This window comes from Mobula birostris, chromosome 14 (assembly GCF_030028105.1).
Source record: "Mobula birostris isolate sMobBir1 chromosome 14, sMobBir1.hap1, whole genome shotgun sequence".
Lineage (NCBI taxonomy): Eukaryota > Metazoa > Chordata > Chondrichthyes > Myliobatiformes > Myliobatidae > Mobula > Mobula birostris.
Genome location: NC_092383.1, coordinates 18,707,949 through 18,730,706, shown reverse-complemented (window position 1 = coordinate 18,730,706; position 22,758 = coordinate 18,707,949). Strand labels below are relative to the sequence as shown.

General features: G+C 43.9%; 1 protein-coding gene across 6 annotated transcripts in view; it reads right to left on the bottom strand.

Moving 5' to 3' along the window:
• LOC140209747 (organic solute transporter subunit beta) overlaps window positions 1–22,758 on the bottom strand; it is a 40,481-nt gene that overhangs the window by 10,468 nt on the left and 7,255 nt on the right. For 3 of the 6 annotated variants that reach the window (XM_072278164.1, XM_072278165.1, XM_072278169.1), the window contains 2 exons: window positions 16,901–17,001; window positions 8,328–8,453 (listed from right to left, as the gene is read on the bottom strand). In XM_072278164.1, coding sequence (XP_072134265.1) covers window positions 8,328–8,453; window positions 16,901–16,958 — 184 coding nt within the window. In that variant the 5' untranslated portion in view covers window positions 16,959–17,001. Of the gene's footprint in view, window positions 1–8,327; window positions 8,454–16,900; window positions 17,002–17,627; window positions 17,769–22,075; window positions 22,213–22,758 lie in introns of all 6 variants that reach the window. The other 3 variants (XM_072278168.1, XM_072278167.1, XM_072278166.1) reach the window with 3 other exon arrangements.

Below are 22,758 nucleotides of genomic sequence, written 5' to 3'. Positions count from 1 at the left end.
GTTTTTAAAAGTCGTCCAGTCCTCAGTTTTCCCACTAATTTTTGTGTCCTTGTACGCCGTCTCTTTTGCTTTTATTTTAGCCTTAACCTCCCTCGTTAGCCACATTTGTGCCATTTTTCCATTCATGATTTTCTTGTTTCTGATGGCATGAACGTTGACTTCTCTAACTTGTGCTGATGCCCCACCTCCCCCTCGTACCCCATCCGTTATTTATTCATATACACACATTCTTTCTCTCTCTCTCTCTCTCTCTTCTTTTTCTCCCTCTGTCCCTCTGACTATACCCCTTGCCCATCCTCTGGGTTTTTCCCCCCTCCCCTTTTTCCTTCTCCCTGGGTCTCCTGTCCCATGATCCTCTCATATCCCTTTTGCCAATCACCTGTCCAGCTCTTGGCTCCATCCCTCCCCCTCCTGTCTTCTCCTATCATTTTGGATCTCCCCCTCCCCCTCTCAAATCTCTTACTAACTCTTCCTTCAGTTAGTCCTGACGAAGGGTCTCGGCCCAAAATGTCCACTGTACCTCTTCCTAGAGATGCTGCCTGGCCTGCTGCGTTCACCAGCAACTTTGATATGTGTTGATGACAATGTTATATTTTGATTTGAGGCAAACAAATGTCTAACTGCCAAAAGGACACAGATGGAACTTTGGGCCTGATGCAGTGTTTTGACCCGAATGTTGATAATTCTTTCCATCAGCACCAGCCCACCTCCCACTCAACAGATGCTGCTTGACTGCTGAGCTCCTCCAGCGAATTATTCATCGTATCCTCAGTTATAGTTTTTAAAACATACATTCTTCCCCATTTCTCAACTCACAAATCCTGCAGGTTGTAATTAACAGTCATATACAGAGAATAATTGTGTGTCAAACCTTCTTTGAAACAGTGAAACTTCCAAATAAAATGGAAGTGCTTTGCTTATTTTGGTCTGAATATATCAGCAAGCAGAGGGCAGATGGGACAATTCTGCAGCAAATATTATTGGAAGGTTGCATGGAACCCTCTAAAATACCATTGATCACTCATTAGGGAAACCTTACTGAGTCTACCTAGCGTGAACAAAAGGTAACTGACTGCAAGGCCCTACAAAGGATTGTAGGGACTGCTGAGAGGATGGGGGGGGGGGTTCTCTCTTCCACCCAACCCAGATATTTACCAGGAGCACTCTGTATGCAGGGATCTTTGTACTGCCAAGAATCCCTGTTATCCAGCCCACAATCTCTTTGATTCCTCTAACAGGCAGGAGGTGCCTCAGCATTAGAACAGAGACTGTTATGATGGGTGTTACGTACCCCATAACTGGGTTGCCAAACCAGCAGAAATGGATCACTCAGTTGGAGTCTGGATTACTGGAACTAAGAAAGTTTTATTAAAGAAATAAGCAACACAGTACTCTAATAGTAAGGATATAAATGCAACAGTTCAGCAATGATAAACACACATGTACACAGATCTGGGATAATAGGATCAATCAAGCTCTATCGTCATCTAGGGGTAAATGACCAGTTTCAAAGTGACGCAAAGTTCAGTTCAATTGAGTTCAGTTCAGTTCGCAGTAATCACTGCCGTGGGAGATGGACAGTGGGGGGAAGGAGAGAGAGAGCAAAAACGAATGAATATTCAAACGACTTCCACACAGACCTTCGATATTCTTCGCAGTCAGCTTTCCGGCGAGCCCTTTGTAATGTTTTCTGAGGTCACCGACTGTGACCCCTCCGTTTCCAGATACGATCGTTTCTCTGCAGTGAAACTTGGCACCCAGGCAAGGGCGGACACACACCAGGTTCCCACCGATCGTACCTTTCCACCCTGTGCGTCTATGGCTTGGTCCCACGACCAGCCCTCCAAAACTCCCACCGACTTGTGGGAGGTGCACCACTTCCAGGGTCTCGTTACCTCGTGGTGTCGTGTGTGTCTTGCCTTAGTGAACCTGTCCCTTTTTATCCCCCTGCTGGGGTATCGCCTGTCCATCACTTCAAACAGTTCAGGGTTCAAAGAGGAGCCGGTCTTGACAATGCCCAGACCGCTGTCTCCTTCCGTTAAGCTCTCCCGTCTCTTCATTAACATTTCCAAATGCTGCTCCATTGTCTTTATTTATCGCTCTCTCCTGAAGTCAGGTGGCAGATCAACTATTGATCCCACTGGTGATAGCACAGGACAGTCAATATCTTAGTCTATGTGTACTTTCGTCACACCCCTCACCTTTAAGGATTTTTACCGGGGTAAAAATTACAAACATGATTACATTATTTGATACACACAAATATACATCTTTATCAGCTATTTGGCTAATACAGCGAATTTTAAGTTGTCAACACCTGACAGACAGTCAGCAATCACATTTTCTGTTCCTTTTATATGTGTTATTAATAATCCCTTAAACCAGGCTCCAACATAGCAAACTTCATAGTGGCCAAAAACACTGATGAATTGCGATCAATGTAACCTCTCATTTCGTCCCGGACCACAATAACAAGGGTCGTCCCATTCCGACTTAGTTTTCTCTCGCAAGGGCTTAGTAGGAGGGGGAGGGATAGTAACAGCAGAGTTATTGCAAAACTTCCTATAGTACCCCACCATCTCCAGGAGCCTTCTGAGGGCCCTCTTGTCTGTCGGGGTTGGGATGTCAGAGATAGCCCGCACTTTAGCTTGCATCACTGCCAGCTGCCCCTGTGTCACCACAATTCCCAGGTAAGTGACCTTCGTGTGGCCGAACTCATTTTTTTCAAGGTTCACTATCAAGCTGGCTTCAGACAGCCGTATTACATCGCCAATACACACCTCTGTGTTCGTCAGCCCTTTCGTCACTGAATTACTCATTCTATAGGGCTGTTGCTCACTAGGCTAACCCAGCGTAACAAACACCACCCAACATCCCAGTTCTTTGCATCGCCTCGGGACAATCAAACACACGTGTGCGAGCCGTTTAATTACTTCTCCTAAAGAGTCGCTTTGTTCGGGGATTAAGGGAGAGACCTTATCAGTAGAGCTGGCCAAAACAATAGCCTTCTCCCATCTGGTCGATACCATACTCATCTTTTCAAACTGGTTCTTTTTTCTTATCAGGGGGACCCTAGCTTCATTGATTTCTGCGCTAACACCGACTAGGTTTGTTAGCATGTCAAAAGCCTGTGACCGTCTCAGTTCGCATCTGCCATAATCAATAACATCCTTCCTCCTGTGCAGCCGGTAAACCTCTTTCATGATTCCACCAACTGTTTCCTCCAGCACCTCAAAACGTCCACCGAGGGGTACCTTGTGGGCCAGGTTAAAAATCTCATCCCCGGAGATTTTTGGCACCATCCCCCATTCCTCATCTGCGGTACTTGGTCTCCCTTCCTTCCTTAGCACTTCCTCCTCCACACAATAGCCTACTGGTTCCCTTTTTAATTCTGCGTCAGAGAGAGCTGTCTCCGCCAAAACCATCAGCCCCTCGTCTCGCTCCTGTGCCTGCACAAATTCCTTCCTGGCTAATGCTAAGTCTGTCTCAGCTCCCTCACTACCTCTTGTTTCACTACACTCCTTCTTTTCACTTTCTACCTCCTCCTGGTACGTCTCAGCTAAATTTACTTCGGCAGTCTCGGGATGAACCTGTGAGTCCATGGGTGGAGCCTTAATGCTGGCAGGCTGACCTGTCAAGTTCACTGTCGAGAAAACAATTCCCCCGGCGAGGTCATTACCGAGCAAGACTTCCACGCCTTTCATCGGTAATTCGGGCCTCACCCCGATCGTGACTAGTCCAGAGACCAAGTTGCTCTGTAGGTGTATCTGGTGCAAAGGGACTGCCTCTGTCCCTTCCCCAATACCTTTTACCTTGACCTCCCCAGTCTGGGTCTCTGAGCTAAACTCTAATACACTCTTCAATATCAATGACTGACACGCTCCCGTGTCTCTCCAGATCCGCACTGGAACTGGGTTTAACCCCTCCTTCACCGACACCAATCCGGCCGAGATAAACCTCTCGCGCCCTTCCTGAACTTTGGCAGACCTTTCCTCTCCTAGCGGTTCATTTACCAGCTCAATACAGCCAGTCAAAATCGCCGTTTTTCCTTTTCCCGTCTCCTTCTTTGGGGCAAAGCACCTGGACGCAAAATGTCTGACTTTCCCACAATTATAACAGACGACCCCAGGAGACTTCCTACCAGACTGCTCCCGGTCTACCTTATCCTTCTCACTAGTCCCCGGCTTACTTTCTGACTTTTCTGGCGGACTCTCCCTGCTGTCCTGACTACCCTTCTGGTAGCCTTTACTTGGGGCAAACTTCATTTTATGCGTCAACGCGTACTCATCCGCTAACTTAGCAGTTGCGGCTAACGTGGCTGCCTCTTTCTCATTTAGATAGGGTCTCATACCCTCAGGGACACAACCTTTAAACTGCTCAATCAGGATCAGCTGTAGCAGTCTGTCATAATCCCCATCTACCCCCTTCGAGGCTCACCAACGCTCACAATATGTCTGCATTTCGCCGGCAAACTCTAAATACGTGCGGTCCCACTGCTTCCTCGCATTCCGGAACCTCTGCCAGTATGCCTCCGGGACCAACTCATAAATCCTGAGGATGGCCTCTTTCACCACCTCATACCTCCAGGCATCTTCCGCGGACAAGGCCGAGTAAGCTTGTTGGGCTTTCCCTTTCAGTACACTCTGAAGCAAAACAGCCCACTTATCCCTCGGCCAGTCCTGACTTGTAGCAACTTTTTCAAAATGGAGAAAGTACCGATCCACATCGGTATCGTCAAATGGGGGAACCAACCTAACCTCCTGGGTCGCCCGGAACCCTCCACCTTGGTTCGGCACGGGCCCCTGCTCTGCCCTTATCTTTAACTTCTCCAGCTCAAATTCCCTTTCCCTCTGTTTCTCCTCTCGCTCCAACTGCCTTTCTTCTCGCTCCAACTGTTTCTCTCTCTCTTGCCGTTGTAACTGTCTCTCTCTCTCCTGCCTTTCTCTCTCTCCTGCCTTTCTAACTCTCTCTCTCTCCTGCATTTCTAACTGTTTCTCTTTCTCCTACCTTTCTAACTGCTTCTCTTCCTGTTCTAACTGCCGTACCCGGAACTCGTGCTCGAGTCTCAGTTTTTCAAGCTGCACCTGTACTGCGTCTCCAGCAGGTTTTTCAATAGACACCACCTCCAGCTCCCCTTGGGGAAACACACCTTTAGATACATAGTGTTCTACGATAGCTCTGTGCATCTCCTCTCTCCTCATTGTCGACTTCCCCTTTACAAGATTCAACCGTTTCGCCACAGCTGCCAATTCCGCTTTCCTGGCATCCTCTAAAGCCTCCAAGGTTGGCGCCTTTAGAAATTCCTCAATCTCCATTTCTGCTGTTTGCCTTTTCTTTCTTTCGGGAATTTTAACCCAATCAATTTATTCCGTCCCAAATTTAGTGTTCAAAATCGCGGACGAGAACCCCACTTATGTTACGTACCCCGTAACTGGGTTGTCAAACCAGCAGAAATGGATCACTCAGTTGGAGTCTGGATTACTGGAACTAAGAAAGTTTTATTAAAGAAATAAGCAACACAGTACTCTAATAGTAAGGATATAAATGCAACAGTTCAGCAATGATAAACACACATGTACACAGATCTAGGATAATAGGATCAATCAAGCTCTATCGTTGTCTAGGGGTAAATGACCAGTTTCAAAGTGACGCAAAGTTCAGTTCAATTGAGTTCAGTTCAGTTCACAGTAATCACTGCCGTGGCGATGGATGGGGGGGGGGGGGGGGAAAGGAGAGAGAGAGCAAAAGCGAATGAATATTCAAACGACTTCCACACAGACCTTCGATATTCTTCGCAGTCAGCTTTCGGGCGAGCCCTTTGTAATGTCTTCTGAGGTCACCGACTGTGACCCCTCCATTTCCAGATACGATCGTTTCTCTGTGGGAAAACCTGGCACCCAGGCAAGGGCGGACACACACCAGGTTCCCGCCGATCGTACCTTTCCACCCTGTGCATCTATGGCTTGGTCCCGCGACCAGCCCTCCAAAACTCCCACCAACTTGTGGGAGGCGCACTGCTTCCAGGGTCTCGTTACCTCGTGGTGTCGTGTGTGTCTTGCCTTAGCGAACCTGTCCCTTTTTATCCCCCTGCTGGGGTATCACCTGTCCATCACTTCAAACAGTTCAGGGTTCAAAGAGGAGCCGGTCTTGACAATTCCCAGACCGCTGTCTCCTTCCGTTAAGCTCTTCCGTCTCTTCACTAACATTTCCAAATGCTGCTCCATTGTCTTTACTTACCTCTCTCTCCTGAAGACAGGTGGCAGATCAACTGTTGATCCCACTGGTGATAGCACAGGACAGTCAATATCTTAGTCTATGTGTACTTTCGTCACATGGGCAACAGCTCACAGTCCCCCAGACCGTGAGACTACTGAACTCACTGCCACCACCCAAGTATCCTCACATATAAAGCGCCAATAGTGTTATACTGTTTTAAAAAAACTTGTGCTGTAAATGCACCTAATGCTAAATGTAAGTCTTCTGGAATAGATCGTATTATTTGTTAATTGATGTGTTGCGTGAGTCATACGTACTGTGGCCTAGAGAAATGTTTCGTTTGGCCATATGCATGTATACGATTGATTGGCAATAAAGCCAAATTTGAAGTCTGCAAACAGCACCCCAACTAACTTCGATCAATGATAGCAAGAAGAGTGTGGAGTTCTGCCTTCTAAAACTTATGGTATTAGATTGAAGGAGTTGGGATTGTTCTCCTTCAACGGAGATCTGCTATGGAAATACAAGATCGCCATGGGTTTAGATAGAGTAGATGGGTGGAAAAAGAAACTGTCCCTACTCATAAATGGTTCAATTACTGGGAAGCACAGGTTGACATTCCGTACAAGGAGAAACCTTAAAGAAAAATGCAGGGAGCAGTTATGACCTTTAATTCACCACCATTAGAGATGGTGAAAGCAGAGTCAGCCAGTACATTCAAAGGGGAATTGGAAAGGTACTTGAGAGAGGATAACTTAAGGAATCACAAGAAAAGTATGGTGGAATATGACTGATGGAATTACTCTTTGGAAGCTGTTATAGACTCAGGCAGTCAAGTGGCTGCCATAACGCTTCTATGACAGGAAATGTTGGAAGTGTAAAGAGGTCAACAATTCTGATGAGGGGTTTTAATAATTTCATTTCCCATGGACACGTTGAATTGCCAGCTGAGATTTTGTTTCTGTCACCTGGTGAAGCCTTCTCACTGATGCTGCCTGCGGAAAGTCTGTCAGTCATTGAGTCTTACAGCCCAGAAACAGGCCCTTCAGCCACCCATATTTATGACCACCTACAGCAATCCCATCGGCCCACATTAGGTCCACAGCTTTCTATGTTTTGCCGGCTTAAACATCTCTTAAACACAGTGATTGTAACTGATTCTACCACCTCCTCTGGCATCAAGATCTAAATATCAATCACCCCCTGCAAATAACAATTCTTCTCAGATTCATTTTAAATCTCTCTTCCTTTCACTTTAGTTTATGTGCTCCTGATTTCAATGTCCTTACCATGGGAAAATGATAAGAACACAAGTAATAGGAGCAGGAGTAGGCCATCTGGCCCGTCGGGCCTGCTCCGCCATTCAATAAGATCATGGCTGATCTGACCATGGACTCATCTCCACCTACCTGCCTTTTCCCCATAACCCTCAATTCCCCTACTATGCAAAAATCTATCCAACCTTAAATATGTTTACTGATACCTTCACTATCTCTGCCACATTTCTATTTCATACAGGGACATCACACTCCCGTAGAGAAGCAGGCTTAGCAGAATAGCTCCTGCATTTTAAGCATAGATTAAATGTTTAAATTTGGAAATGGGAGAGGCGATGCTGGGTTGTGGCGAGAATGGGAATGGGAAAACTGCTGAGCATGCATGTATTATAGACTTGCCTCTTTTCAATTCCTGAAGAAAAATTGTGAGTAAAGATTTCTTAATTTGGAATTTTTTTCCTCTGTTAGCTGGGGCAACAGTATTGGTTTGCTGATCTGAAGATTAATTAATGTATATTTGTCCAAGCTTATCCAGGAACTTGTTTGCAGAGACCCATTTTCACTGAACCACAACCATCTGAACAGCTGATTGTGTGTCATCCCCAGCTGTGACCATTGCTGACATTAAAAACTGCAAGTAACAAAGTTAATTTAAAGAATATTCTCTCCAGGAAATTCAGTCAATTAATTTTACAGCTGACCTTGAAAGACCTGAGGAACAATAAATGTAATGCTACTATGCCATCGTAGGCCTTTTGATGTGGAAGTCCTGACCACACAATCATACATTTTTAAAGTAAACAATTACAGAAACTAATTTCAAGTAACACTTACGATCCTCTATTGGATATGGCGATTTTTGTTCTAAGGTAGTTTTTTCTTCTTGAGTCTTATTCTGACTCTCAGCACCAATTCTTTCATGGGTTTCCTTCACTGTTGTTGATGTTACCTGTGGGTTGTCTTTTCAGAGAGAAATGAGATACAAGAAAATATACGTTAGGATTTCATATTTATAAAATCCACAACTTGATCTGTTACAAACCAGGTAAATTCTTGTGTTGGTGCACAGGGTGACCTCCTGCATCTCAGTTAGAAGGTTGTGCATTCAAGAAACTAGAATACAAAACCTATGCTGACAGTACAGAGCAGTACTGATGAGGGCAGCAGTAGAACTTCTATGCTCAGATGAGAAGTTAAACCATCATTTGATTGCCTTCTCCAAATAAAAGCCTCCGTTGTGCTATTTCAAAAGAGATTTGTATTGGAGTCCTGACCAATTTTTATCATGGATTCATACAGCACGGAAGCAAACCCTTCGGCTCAGCTTGATCATGCTAACCGAGGTGGCTGTCGATGCAAATCCCACTTGGCCTGTAACACTTTAAGTACCCTCTATTCATGGAATGTCTTTTAAACAGTTCCTCAAACAATGTGACTGAAATAGATTACCCAATTATTATCACATTGAGGTCTTGCTATTCACAAATTACCATTGGTTTCCTTGTTAATTAAATAATTTGCAAATAGAAATACCTCAGTGTGATAATAATCAGTTAATATGTTCTTGTTTGGTGAGAATATAACAGGATGCATAAATAAGTACTGATATTCACAGTCCAAAACTATTTTTTTAAATAGATTATTGGGAAATATCCAAGAGGACTATTTGCCAGCAGCAAGAATGAACAGCTTCTGGAGTAGAGCTAGAAGAGGTGAAGTGAAGGAGAGAAAATGGAAGGAAAACCAGTGTCTGGAATTTGTCTCATCTTTTGTAAAGAGTAGGTCTTTTGTATGTTGCTTTATAACTGTGAAGCACAGCCTGCTTACAGGCAGAGCTAAGAAGCAATGTATTTACCACTTAGCTGAAAACTGAGCTTCAGTTCACCTGCTTTTTTTGGTCTACACAGTGTTGTTCAAGCTATTGAGATGAAACAGCTCTCCATCAGAATTTGACTGGCTGCAGAAAATCAATGTTTAGATTACATTATTTCAGGCAACAATCACACATGCTAGGGAGCTTGGGAGTATTAATAGTCCAAATTACTCTTTACAAATATGTTTTGAGATGTTCTGCTTCTGAATTTCTTCAGATTTACAAAAGGAATGGTTTAGAAAAACTTGCTGAATCAGAAAATGTTACTGAAACTTTAAAAAGGCCTCAGACTCATTGCTTTGAGCATGAGGCAAGGTTAAATCACATCTGCTTTTAATCAATGCACTAAAAGAGTAATCAGCTGGTTATACTGCAGGCAGTGCCACAAATAGCACTTGAATTTAACTAAAAATACTAAGAAATAGTTATCAGATCAGGCCTCACCCTTGGAGGGGAAATGTTCTGAAGGTTAGCCATTAACCTGAAAGGTTAACTGTATCTCTCTGCACAAATGTTACCTGATCTGATAAGTATTTCTAGCACCTTATGTTTTCATTTCTGATTTCTGGTATCTCAAGCAGTTCATTTCCATAATGGATTTGAGTTTCTGTGTAGCCCAAGGTCCATGTCTGCTTTCTTGTTCTTACCCTGAGGCTGCTTCTCGCAGATGTTGGTGGTGTTTGTTGGCCTCCATTTGGATTTTTTACTTTTCTCTTTGGAAATCAGCACTGCTCCCCCATCACTGGTCAGAAAACGAGCCGTATTCAAGTGGATGAGCGAGCAGTTCTGGCAAGTCCACATGAGGTCTATCCCATTTTCACAAGCTGCAGTCTGAACGATGGAAGTCTCATTCGTCTAAAGACATCTTTTGGCCCCTTGATTGTAAAGCCCGTTTTGTCTCCACATCCAGTCCTGGAGCTGTGTGTCAGGGTTGCATTTCTTGGTCAGCACAAGGCTACTTCCCAAAGAAGCTTCCAAGCACTGATCATTAGCACTCCGTATTATAAAGATATCACCTCCTGCAAATGTTCCGAGAAAACATCAAAGAACCTGCTATCTTTACGATGGAAACTGCATAATTTGAGTTTGAGAAATAACTTAAGCATAGGAAGATTCCTTAAATAAAATTCTAGGGAGCAAGCATGACAGATATGTTGATGTGTTTCCTTTGTATAAATCTCAATTGAGAAGACATACAGTATTGTGCAAAAGTTTCAGGCACACATGAAAAAAAATCTAAGCAAAGACCGTTTCAAAAATAACTTAAAAATTCTAAATAATAAAAGAATTACTATGAAGAGCAATAAACAGGAAAAAAAAATGAATCAAATCAATATCTGGCCTTTAAAACTGCATCAATTCTTTTAGACACTCTGTCATCCCATTTTACAAGAAAATCAGCTGGTAGGTTGCTCCAAGTATTTTGGAGAACTTGCCACAGTTCTTCTGCAAACTTTGGCTGTCTCACTTGCTTCTGTCTCTTCAGGTAATCCCAGACAGCATTGATGACGTTGAATTGCGGCTCTGTGGAGCCCATACCATCTGAAATATTAAAGAATCTCGGGTACTTAAGACTTTTGCACAGTTCTGCAATTAAAAGATAGTAGGGTGGTTGTTTAAAGCTGAAGTCCTTAAGAATGACTTCTCTTGGATGGAGAATCTCTGGAATTCTTTGTCCCGGAGGGTTTTGGAAATTGGATCACCGGTGGTGTTGGGGAATTGAGAACTGTGTGAAACTGGCAAAGAAGCTGAGTCCGATGCAAATCAGCCGTGACCATATTGAATGGTGGGGCAGGATCGAGAGGCCAGATAGTCCACCGCTGCTCCTTTGATCTTGTGGTTTTGTGTTAAAACCACAAGATAACCACAAGATTTAGGTCTTAATGATCAATAGTTCTGAAAATCTCTAGTAAATCTTAATCCAAGTTATAGCTTCCTTCTATGCTATAAGAAAAATGAAGGATATTATGTAACCCATCATGTCTATATTGACACACAGAGCAATCTCATTTCCATCCTAGCCTAGAATTCCACTCTAAGAACTAGAATATTGGAGGATGCCAGAATTGGTTATCAGTCATTACTATTTAAGGACATTCAGGTCTCACTTTCATTCGCTTATCATTTGAAATATATTCCGCATTTCATTTTTGGATATTTTTGCAACTAGTTAAATCCACTAATTGTTGTAGCTACGGTCAACTATTCATTGCAAACCTCAATAATGAAGGATCCCTGGTAACTAGAATAGAACAACACTTAAAACTGACCAAAGTGCGGCAAGTCATCGAATCCTGTTGTAGGAGGAAACAGATTTACTTTATTTTATCCAGCATTGGGCAATAGCTCAGCATAATAACTATTTCAGATATACTTGGCGGAGAAATACATCTCTGGCTTATTGCCCATGGATGTTGGAGTTTTGGCCACTCTTGAGATAAGCAGAAATGATGGCCAATATCATCACACTGGTTGAGTGGTGAAGATCACATCTTCCATCATAGAACTAAACTGCAGATTGCCATTTAGAAAATACAAACTTTAAAAGGCTTGACAAAAGTTCAGCCTCTCAGTTTTGAATATTATCAATGGCTGCCAATTATCCAGTTATGTCACATTTTCACTGTAATTATGTGCTGTCAAGTATAAGGTAACCGGTCCCTGGTGCACCAAAACCTAATGTTATCTAACGACACACATCAAAGTTGCTGGTGAACGCCGCAGGCCAGGCAGCATCTCTAGGAAGAGGTACAGTCAAAGTTTCAAGCCGAGACCCTTCGTCAGGATGTCCTGACGAAGGGTCTCGGCCTGAAACGTCGACTGTACCTCTTCCTAGAGATGCTGCCTGGCCTGCTGCGTTCACTAGCAACTTTGATGTGTGTTGCTTGAATTTCCAGCATCTGCAGAGTTCCTGTTGTTTGCGTTATCTAACGACTCAGGTCTTTTATATCCATTGATCTGTATTCTGTTAATTGACCTGACATTCATAACTTGTGCATCTACTTAAGATTGACTGAGTTTCTAAAAAGTCACGTGATTATAGATTCAGTTTGTGGATTCGGTCCAGTACATCGCAGGTAAATCCCTCCCAACTATTGAGCACATCTAACATTTAACATTGTCTCAAGAAACCTGCATCCATCATCAGGGATCCCCACCACCCAGGTCAAGCTCTCTTCTCACTGCTACCATCAGGAGGAAGGTGGTACATGAGCCTCAGGACTCACACAACCAGGTTGAAAAACAGTTACTACATGGCTGGGAGAGGTCTGGAGGGTTATGGACTGGGTGCAGGTCAATGGGACGAGTGGAATAAAGTTTTGGCACAGACTAGAAGGGCCGAATGGCCTGTTTTCTGTGCTGTATTGTTCTATGGTTCTACTCCTCAACCTTCAGGCTCTTGAATAAAAGGAGATCTCACTTTAAGGACCCCTTATCTCATGTTCTTGTTATTTATTGCTATTTATTTATGTTTGCATTTATTTGCACAGTTTGCTGACTTCTGCACTCTGGCTGATTTTTCAATGATCCTGTTATTGTTACTATTCTATAGATTTGCTGAGCATACCCACAGGAAAACGAATCTCACGGCTGTATGTGGTGACAAAAATGTACTTTGATAATAGAATTTACTTTGAATTTTGAGATTTAACACTACACAAGTCTGTGTAATTCACGTTTTGGTAGCAACAAGGATTGATGTCACCAACAACACTTAAAATTTGGGCATTGTTGTGTTCTTTATATTCATACATACCGTGGGTTACTAATAAAGAATCATCTTCTGGAAGAAATAGAACTTCTATTTAACAACAACCACAACATTTTCACAATACCATGTTTCTCGATCTTTCTATTATTCCTGTGCATGGTCAGAACTCTCTCCAAGCACGTTCTTACACTTCATATCACATCTTCCTTTCCTTAAAAAGAAAAACAATTAGCAACATTGACCAGAGCAAATGCATAATTTAACATGTCTCTATAGGTCTCTCTGGGGGCTTATGAACACGAGTAGACATTCTAAGTGGTTCACACAGTTCTTGTGTTTCGTTGTTATTTCCATGTTTTGTCTGGTCTGCATCAGTTAATTGAAACTCTGAAGTTGGCTCTTTCTTGAGGTCTTTGCGATTTCTTCTTAACACTGCTCTTCTTAACATGGTATTGTAAACACGTTGTGGTTGTTGTTAAATAAAAGTTCTATTTCTTCCAAAAGATGGTTCTTTATTAGTAACCCACAGTACCTATGAATACAAAGAACACACCAGGCACCAGCTTTTGGTAGAAACGTTAGGCAATACTTATTTTTTTGGAGTGTGCATGCGTGTGCCTGTGCGTGTGCGATGTTGGTGGGACGATGTCTTTTTCATGCCTTTACAAGGCGCGGAATGAGAGTGAGAGAGAGAGAGAGAGGACTGACTGAGTGGCGCGCCACCACCCCCCACCCCCACACAGACATTTTGCAGCATTTTTCCCTTTTATTTTATGAGGTCGAGTTGTGATCTTGACCCTCAACCCGGTACGCATGGAAAGCATACTTGGGAGCGGCTCCGACTGGGTTCGAACCCGGGAACCTCCGTTCTAGAGTCCGGCGCTGACGCCATTGCGCCACCAGCCGGACTTCCGATACTTTCGACGTAATTACAATGTGGCGACTGTCTGGGGAAGAAAACCAAAGGAAGGGTGGAAGAGATAAATTCTGCCATGGTTTGAATGCAGGTGAGAACTGCGAAGAACTGAGACCCTGAAAGTGATACCCTACATTCGCTGCGTGATTACTTCTTATAAATTCCCTTTCTGTTCAGCATTAGATTTGAAAATTAGATTTGTGCCTTTATTTTGGCAGGATCCTCCAATGGCATAATGAACAGGTACATGTTGTAAGAGGGGATGAAGAGAAGATAGTCTCAGATTGAAAAATCATATGTTTTTTCTAATGGTTTGTTCCACCTGAAAAATGATGAATATGCACATCCCCTTGAATTTTTCTTAAAGATTAAGAAAAATGTCCAACACTGCATGATTATAGTTTTAAATCTTTTCTTTGACCAATAGACTAAGCAAAGTATGTGGCTCCAGGAATCCAGTGCCTATGCAGTGAGTTACCAGCCCAAATAGCAGCAACATGTCATCATCAGCGAGGTCTTATTTAAAGTGTGTGGTTTTGTTCAATAGGTCACCAAGCTGAAGTTACTCAAAATCATTTAGATTCACTCATTTATCATACGTACATCAAAACATACTGTGAAAAGCATGTCTTCAGAAAAAACTAAACTGGCACATAACCTGACTTATTTCCCTGTCTTCCAAGGACCCTTCCGGAGGAGCCATTAAGATTAATCAAATATACCCTCAGTGGCCATTTTATTAGGTAAACCTGTGCAACTGCTTGTTAAAGTAAATATCTAATCAGCCAGTCAGCAGCTCAATGCATAAAAGCACGCAGGCTTGGTCAAGAGGTTCACTTGCTCAGATCAAAAACCAGAATGGGGAAGAAATGTGATCAAAGTGGATTGATTACTGGTGAAAGACAGGGTGGTTCAAATGTCTCAGAAATTGCTGATCTTCCAGGATTTTCACCCACAACAGCCTCTAAGGTTTACAGGGGATGGTGTGAAGACAAAAAAAATCCAGTGAGTGGCATTTCTGTGGGTGAAAATGCCCTGAGAGAGGTCAGAGGAGAATGGCCAGACGGTTCAAGCTGACAGGAAGGTGACAATAACTCAAGTAACCACACCTTACAGCAGTGGTGTGCAGAAGGACATCTCTAAATGCACATCACATTGAACCTTGAAGTGGTTAGGCTACAGCAGCAGAAGACCACAAACATGCACTCCGTGACCATTTTATTACGTACGGAGTGTGTGGAATTATAGTTTTATGTAACATGAGGCAGCAATAAAAAAAAAGAGAATGTTTGTTGACATTGAAGTGCCAGAGCACAAGCCATTGCGGTGGATTGTGGTTCTGATTAATTGACGTGCTGAGTTCTCGGTGTTCCTGTACTTTGTAGAGATAACAAATCATGCTTAGGTCAATTCCATCTACATTTCTGCGAAATGGCAGAGCAGTAATACCCCCAATGACCTTCTGAAGATTAAGGAAGGAAGGGGAAAAAATGAATTTGTAAGGCAATTTTTAAATCAAGAGCATAGAAAAAAAAGACAACATAGGAAGCTGCATTGTTCTCAATGCACTTTTGTCTTTCAGGATTTAAAAATTGTTCCAAAGGCTAATTACTATCACAAGGTGTGCCTATGTCATCACCAGCGAGGTTGTTGAACTCTCTTATCTAAAGGGTACGGTTTTGAACATCAATTCCCTGCATTGAAATGACTGCTCGATTCAGGAAATGAAATGGCGGTATTCCTCCAAACAATCCAGGATGCCTTGAATCTCCCACTGCCGGAGGAGCCAATCTCACACCTCAACCTTACCGTGACTGATGAAAACTATTTCAGACTCTGCTGCAAGGCTGTGAACAAATAACCCGAGCTGGCTCGATAATTTATATGGATTCTCTTCAATGGCAGAATGAAACAACCATCATTGAAAATCAGCTTCTCCCCAAAGTGGAGATCTGTGTTATAAAGCATGACAAATTTGCAGCATAAAGGTTTGCTTGTCGTGCAATGGAGCTGGCAGATCCCATTGCCAGAAACCAAAATAAAGCACCCACAGGTACTCCAAGGTATTTGTAAACATAATGACTGAGAAGTGAGGAACTTCAGTTGCGTAATGAATGGCTAACTAACTTTGCTTGGAAAATTGTGAATAATTTTGAATTTTTCAAAGAGGAAAATTTAACTTGTAACAACAGTAAAACAGTTCTAAAAATCGATTGGTATCATTCTTTTGTAACAAATAAGCAAAATATACCCACTCCTCCACAGTTATCTACCCACATCAGCTTGTCCTTCTACCATTCAGTAGTCTGAAAGGTTATCCATAAAGAGAAATAAACTTGAAAAAGGAAAATAAATTGGTGACCCTTGGGAAAAGCTGGAAAGCAGAATTAAGATGAAAGTTCTTCCAAAGCCAGCTAAAAGGCTTCTTTCTTTCTGTGCAACACTAACCCATGTAAAATGATATCTATCATCTTGTAAAAACTCTCTCCATTATACTCCACGTCCTCTGTACCCCTAAGCATAGTTAAAGTTAAAGTCTGCCCCAAGCCTTGTGGCCCATCAGGCCGGTGCTTATGACTGCTTCTGTGGCGTGAAGCGACTGAGACTACCCCCCACGGAAAGGATGCCAGTCTATCGCGAGGTTAACCCCCAGCATTTTGCCAGTACCCATTTTCAGCTGGGTGGATTGGAGCAGTACGTGATTAAGTGCCTTGCTCAAAGACACAACACGTTGCCTTGGTCGAGACTCAAACCCACGACCGTCAGATTGTGAGCCCAACGCCCTAACCACTTGGCCACGTGCCACACCCCCTAAGCATATGCAACCACATATTTCTATACGAGGAAGACATTGTTGCATGTTTCAGACTCTCTCCCTCACATACTGTAAGTTCATTAGTCTTTACCTTGCAGCAGCAGATACAGAGTGATCCAACCCAAAAGGACTTCCAGCGAGCCCCTCATTTTTTTTTTTGTCTTCCAGCTGCAGGTCCAACGTCAATGAGACCTATAGGAAAGGAGGTAAAATTGATCTTCATCACTAATCCCAAAAATCATCTTCATAAGCATTAGCAATGATTCTATCAAAATAATGAAGGGATGGATCAAGAGATTCTGCAGATGCCGGAAATACACAGAATGCTGGAGGAACTCAGGCAGCATCGATGAAAAGACACGGTCCTCATGAAGAGTCTTGGCCCAAAGCATCAACTGTTCATTTCATTCCCTTGATGCTGCCTGACCTGATGAAGGAATTGATATGAAGTCACAGCTAATTAGTATATTCATTAGGCAGGTAGCAACCAGAGGTCATAGGTTAAGGGTGAAAGGTGAAAAGTTTAAGGGGAACATAAGGGGAAACTTCTTCACTCAGAGGATCGTGAGAGTGTGGAACAAGCTGCCAGCACAAGTTATGTTTGCAAATTCGATTTCAATTTTTAAGAGAAGATTAGATAGATTAGTGGATGGCAGAAGTATGGAGGACTATGGTTAATGAAAGTCGGTGGTGTAAATGGTTTGTCTTGGACTAGATGGGCTGAAGGGCCTGTTTCTGTGCTGTACTTTTCTATGACTCTACAACTTACTACACTATTGAACGTTTCCCATAATTTATTGATAATTGCTAAATTTTACCTGTTGATAAATTGCAAATACACGATGAAGACACAAGAGACAGCAGGTGCCAGAATCTGGAGCAAAAAAAGCGAACGACTGGAGCAGCACTGTGGATGCAGAGGGACAGTCCGTGTTTTTGGATGAGACCCTGTGTCAGGACTGAAGGTTAGACAGGAGAGAGATTTAGTATAGAGACATGATGTAGAAGGGTGAGGCAGTAGCCAACAGATGATGTTGATGTGCAGGTGGAATCAGGTAGGAGAGAGGAAAGAGGCTGGGTAACGAGGGTGAGAGTTGGGGAGTGGGGAGTGGTGTTTGGTTAGAGAATCTGGATGGATCAGAAGAGGAAAGAAAGAACACTGGGGTTATGCAGGAACCATCACCCAGACACATAACCCACTGGGACTCTTAGCTCCTCCTGTACTGATTCCATCTGCCTATAGTCTATTCCTTATCAGGTTCCATTTATAAACCAACCTTACTTATCAGACTCAGGTATATGTAGCTTTTTCTTATCTCCACTTCTCACCTCCTAGCTCAGTTTATACCACACCCACACACAGTCAAGCCCTCTAGCTCGATCTGCCCATCATTCCCCTACACCCACGAGAAACTCTGCGGTTGCTGCAAACCCAAAGCAACACACACATATAAAATGCTGGAGGAACTCAGCAGGCCAGGCAGTGTTTGTGGAAAAGAGTGACCGGTCGACATTTCGGGCCGAGACCCTTCATCAGGACTGGGAAGAAAGATGAGGAGTCAGAACGAGAAGATGGCGGGAAGGGGGAGGGGAGGAAGGTGGTAGGTGATAGATGGAGCCAGGAGTGGGGAGGAAGGTGAGGAAAGAGTGAGGAAGTTCATTTGTGCAAGAGATAAAGGGCTGGAGAAGGGGGAATCTGATAGGAGAGGGTAGAAGACATGGAAGAAGGGAAAAGGGAAGGAGCACCAGAGGGAAGTAATGGGTAGGTAAGTAGATAAGGTGAGAGAGGGAAACAGGAATGGGAATGAGAAGAGGGAAGGAATTATTACTGGAAGTTCGAGAAATCGATGTTCATACAATCAGTTTGGAGGCTAACCTGATGGAACATAAGGTGTTGCTCCTCCAATTTGAATGTGGCCTCATCACGGCAGTAGAGGAGGCCGTAGACTGACATGTCCCATCGCAGCGGTAGAGGAACCTGGTCCCACCTGTTAGCTACTAGCTCCTGCCTCACCTCCTCTCCTGCAACTGTTTATACTGGCTATTTCTTATTTACATAGTCAGTACTGACGCAGGATTTAGCCAATAAATATCAAGAACATGAGATGAAGAGTTCTTGAAAGTGAGTCCAAATATTGTGGGAACACCTCAGTGAACCCATTTAAGGTTTTCAGATTCAGTCTGTTATTCTATCAAAAAGACAAATATTGCTCCAGAGTTAACCATGGCCAATTGGCTCAATAATCCCTTAAATTTACTTCAATGTTTCTTTCTTAATAGGCTCAGACATGTTATATTGTTAATTTCATGATATCTGGTAGTTTCTTTATAATATTATGATAACAGTATCTTTATTTTTTTTAAGAAGATACAGCCCAGAACAGGCCCTTTCGGCACTTTAAGCTACGCCAGCCAGCAACCCCAGATTTAACTCTAGCCTAACCACAGGATAATTGGCACTGACCAATTAACCTACCAACCGTATGTCTTTGGACTGTGGGAAGAAACTCAAGCACCCAGAGGAAACCCACATGGCCACAGAATGTACAAACCCCTTACAGACAGCAAACCTGGGTCGCTGGTACTTTGAAGTGTTGTGCAAACCATGATACTACAATGCAAACTCCAAAGACATTTTCTTGAAAAGATATGAAAAATAATTATAAATGTTCTTATCATTTTATTTATAACATATAGACATAAAAGTACCATTTTGAACTAACCAACATAAACACAGTGCTGGAGGAACTCAGCAAGCCAGGCAGCATCTATGGAAAAAGAGTAAACAGTTGATGTTTCAGGCCAGCCTGAAATGTCAACTGTACTCTTTTCCATAAATGTTGCCTGGCCTGCTGAGTTCCTCCAGCACTGTGTGTGCATTGCTTGGATTTCCAGCATCTGCAAATCGTGTTTGGATTTTAAACCAATTCCTGAATTTGAATGATCTTAGATTCAGAATCCATTGACCACCAGATGATGTAGCAATTGAAGATAGGAAAAATGGAGGGCTTTGTAGGAGGGAAAGAGTTAGATGGATCTTAGGGTACGATAAAAGAATGGCACAACCTCGTGTGCCAAAAAGCCTGTACTAGTGCAGGAGAACAGGTTCCTGCCTCTATTGTGGCGATCCAGGACATTTCCAGGTGGCATGTCTCAAGCATCCAATAAGATACCAGTCAGCAGGGAAGGGAGTCCTGACAGGTCGGTTCTCTCCTCAGTCAGCTTCCCTTAACTGTGTAATGCTCGCAGCTTCCTTGTTGTAGAGACCTCAGACCCATGAACTTAAGTTTATCGACTCCGGAGCAGCCGGGAATCTCATGGACATCTCTCCAGCTCAAAGCTGGGGGGTTCAGACTCGGGAATTGAGAGAAAAGATTAACATCAAGGCCCTGAACAGTCGACCTCTGGGCGCCAGCCTAATCCACCTTTCCACCCAACCCCACCAACTTGTGCCCGAAGGCAATCATAGTGAAGAACTCTCCAATCTGGTTGATTCACCTGAACTGCCATTGGTATTTGGTCTCCCTGGTTATCCGACGTAACCCACACATCGATTGGTCTCCAAAAGTACTCCAATAGTGGGGACCGGCATGCCTGTCTACCTATCTGGGTCCAGTTCAAGCTTGTCTATCTGTCTGGGTCCGTTCCATGAATTCCCTCCTGTGTCAGCTAAGGATGTGGACCTGGCTGGGATTCCGGGTGAGTATGTGGATCTCCTTGAGGTTTTCAGTAAAGGAAAGGCCACCACCCTGCCCCCACACTGGCGATATGACTGTGCAATAGGCTTCATACCTGGCAAGAGTCCTCACCGGGGCCACCTCTTTTCCCTCCCTCGTCCTGAAACAGTGGCCATGGAGGAATACATCATTGGCCATGGGGTTCATCCCTCCATGAATCTTGCTGGCAGGAGCAGACTTCTTTTTTGTGAACAGGAAAGATGGCAAGTTCCGTCCCTATATTGATTATCGGACCCTGAATAACGTCACTGTGAAAACGGCTACCCTCTTCCTCAGCTGCCGTCTGCGTTCGAACATCACCAGGGAGCAACCATATTTTCCAGGATTGATCTGCGCAACGCTTACAATCTGGTTCGCATGAGGGAAGGGGCTGAAAGGAAGGCTGCTTTCAATGCCTCTAATGGCCATATGAGTACTTTGTGATGCCTTTTGGTCTGCTCAACACCTCCGCTGTATTCCAGGTCTTGGTTAACGATGTGCGCAGGGACATATTGAACCCGTTTGTGTTAGTGTATTTAGAGGTCATCCTTATCTATTCCCGCTCTCATCAGTGACACGCCCAGTATGTCTGGAGAGTACTCAGACCGCTCCTTGAAAATAGCCTGTACGCCAAACCCGAGAAATGTGAATTCCATAAAGACGAGGTGTCAGATTTAAGCTATATACTTACCCCATCCAGTGTTCAAATGGACCCTAGTAAAGTTCAGCGTGGTCCAAACCATCTGCAGTCGAGCAGGTACGGCCAATAGGTTTGCCAAATTTTATGGCCACTGCATCCAGAATTTTGGCTGTATCGCGGCTCCCATGAATGCGCCCACCAAGACGACCTCGGCAGTATTCCATTAGACCAACGGTGCTCTCAGCACTCTTCTGCGGATAGCCGGCTGTACTCGTGTGCCTTTCTCTCCCATCGCTTGACTCCAGCCTAGAGGAACTACGATGTTGGGAACTGGGAACTCTTGGCTGGCAAGGAGGCCCTGGAAGAATGGCGGCACTGGCTGGAGGGGACAGACCACAAGAACCTCTCTTACATTCAGGATGCAAAGAGACTCAACTCTCGTCAAGACTGGTGGGTTCTCTTCTTCACACAATTTAATTTCATCCTCACCTATCGAGCTGGCAGCAAGAATATCAAGGCTCTCAGGGCTTCTCAGCTGCGCGCACAGAAACAACATGTCCGGCAGGCTGATCAACTCCGTCAACAGGCAAGGCCATGAAAGCCAGGAGAGGAGGTCTGTTTGGTATCAAGGGATCTTACCCTGAAAATTGAGATCCATAAATTGGCTCCACGCCATGTGGGACCTTTTGTAGTGGAAAAGTCTGTCAACAAGGTGTCGTATAGATTGCGTCTACCAGCATCACTGAAGATCCACCCAATATTCCTTGTTTCCCAGCTCAAGCTGGTTACTACCTCTCCCCTGTCCCCAGTCACCCCACCTTCCCCCCCTCCCCACTTGGTAGCTGGTTCCCTAGCCTATACGGTGCAGCGCCTCCTGGCATCTCGCCAGGTACGTGGTGAGGTCCGGTACCTTGTGAATTTGGAAGGGTATGGTCCTGAAGAACTTTCTTGGATCCCGGCGAAAGACATCTTGGACAAGTCGCTCATCTGGAAATTCCAGAGGGCACAGGTCCGCGGCGCCTCAGGGGCTGCGCCTAGGGAGGAGGACTGTCACAATCACAGATTCAGAAATTTCGCTTATGAATATACACCTGTCAGCTCATTATTAATTCATTGTGATGGTATTTAACTCTATTGTTTCCATCGTAGCGCTTGTCGAGACTTGAGCACAGCACATTAACCTGCCTTCTTGTGTTCGTGCTTGCCTGAGAAATTGGACTGTCGAGTCAACTGATGCTGAAGACTAGCGGTATTTGCTTTATGTTTAGTTATTCCTTTCAGCTGCTGTGTTGGCATTGTTATCCATTTGAGAGTTTGGCCTAGCGTTTGTTTGCCTTTCCCTCTAAGCCTCGTTCGTACAGTGTTAAAGTCAGTGAATTATCGACTCACTTCAGTGTCCCCCCTCTCCGCACTTGGGCCACATCCAAATGAACTGACAATGGGACCATAATTACACTGAACAAGTAGCAATGATACATGCTTACCTGATAGACGGAATGACTTTCAGAGGAATTAGAACAGCTGTCAACAGCCATTTTGTATGAAAAGTCAAAAAAAAAATTAGACACTGGAAATCTGAAATAACAGAAAATA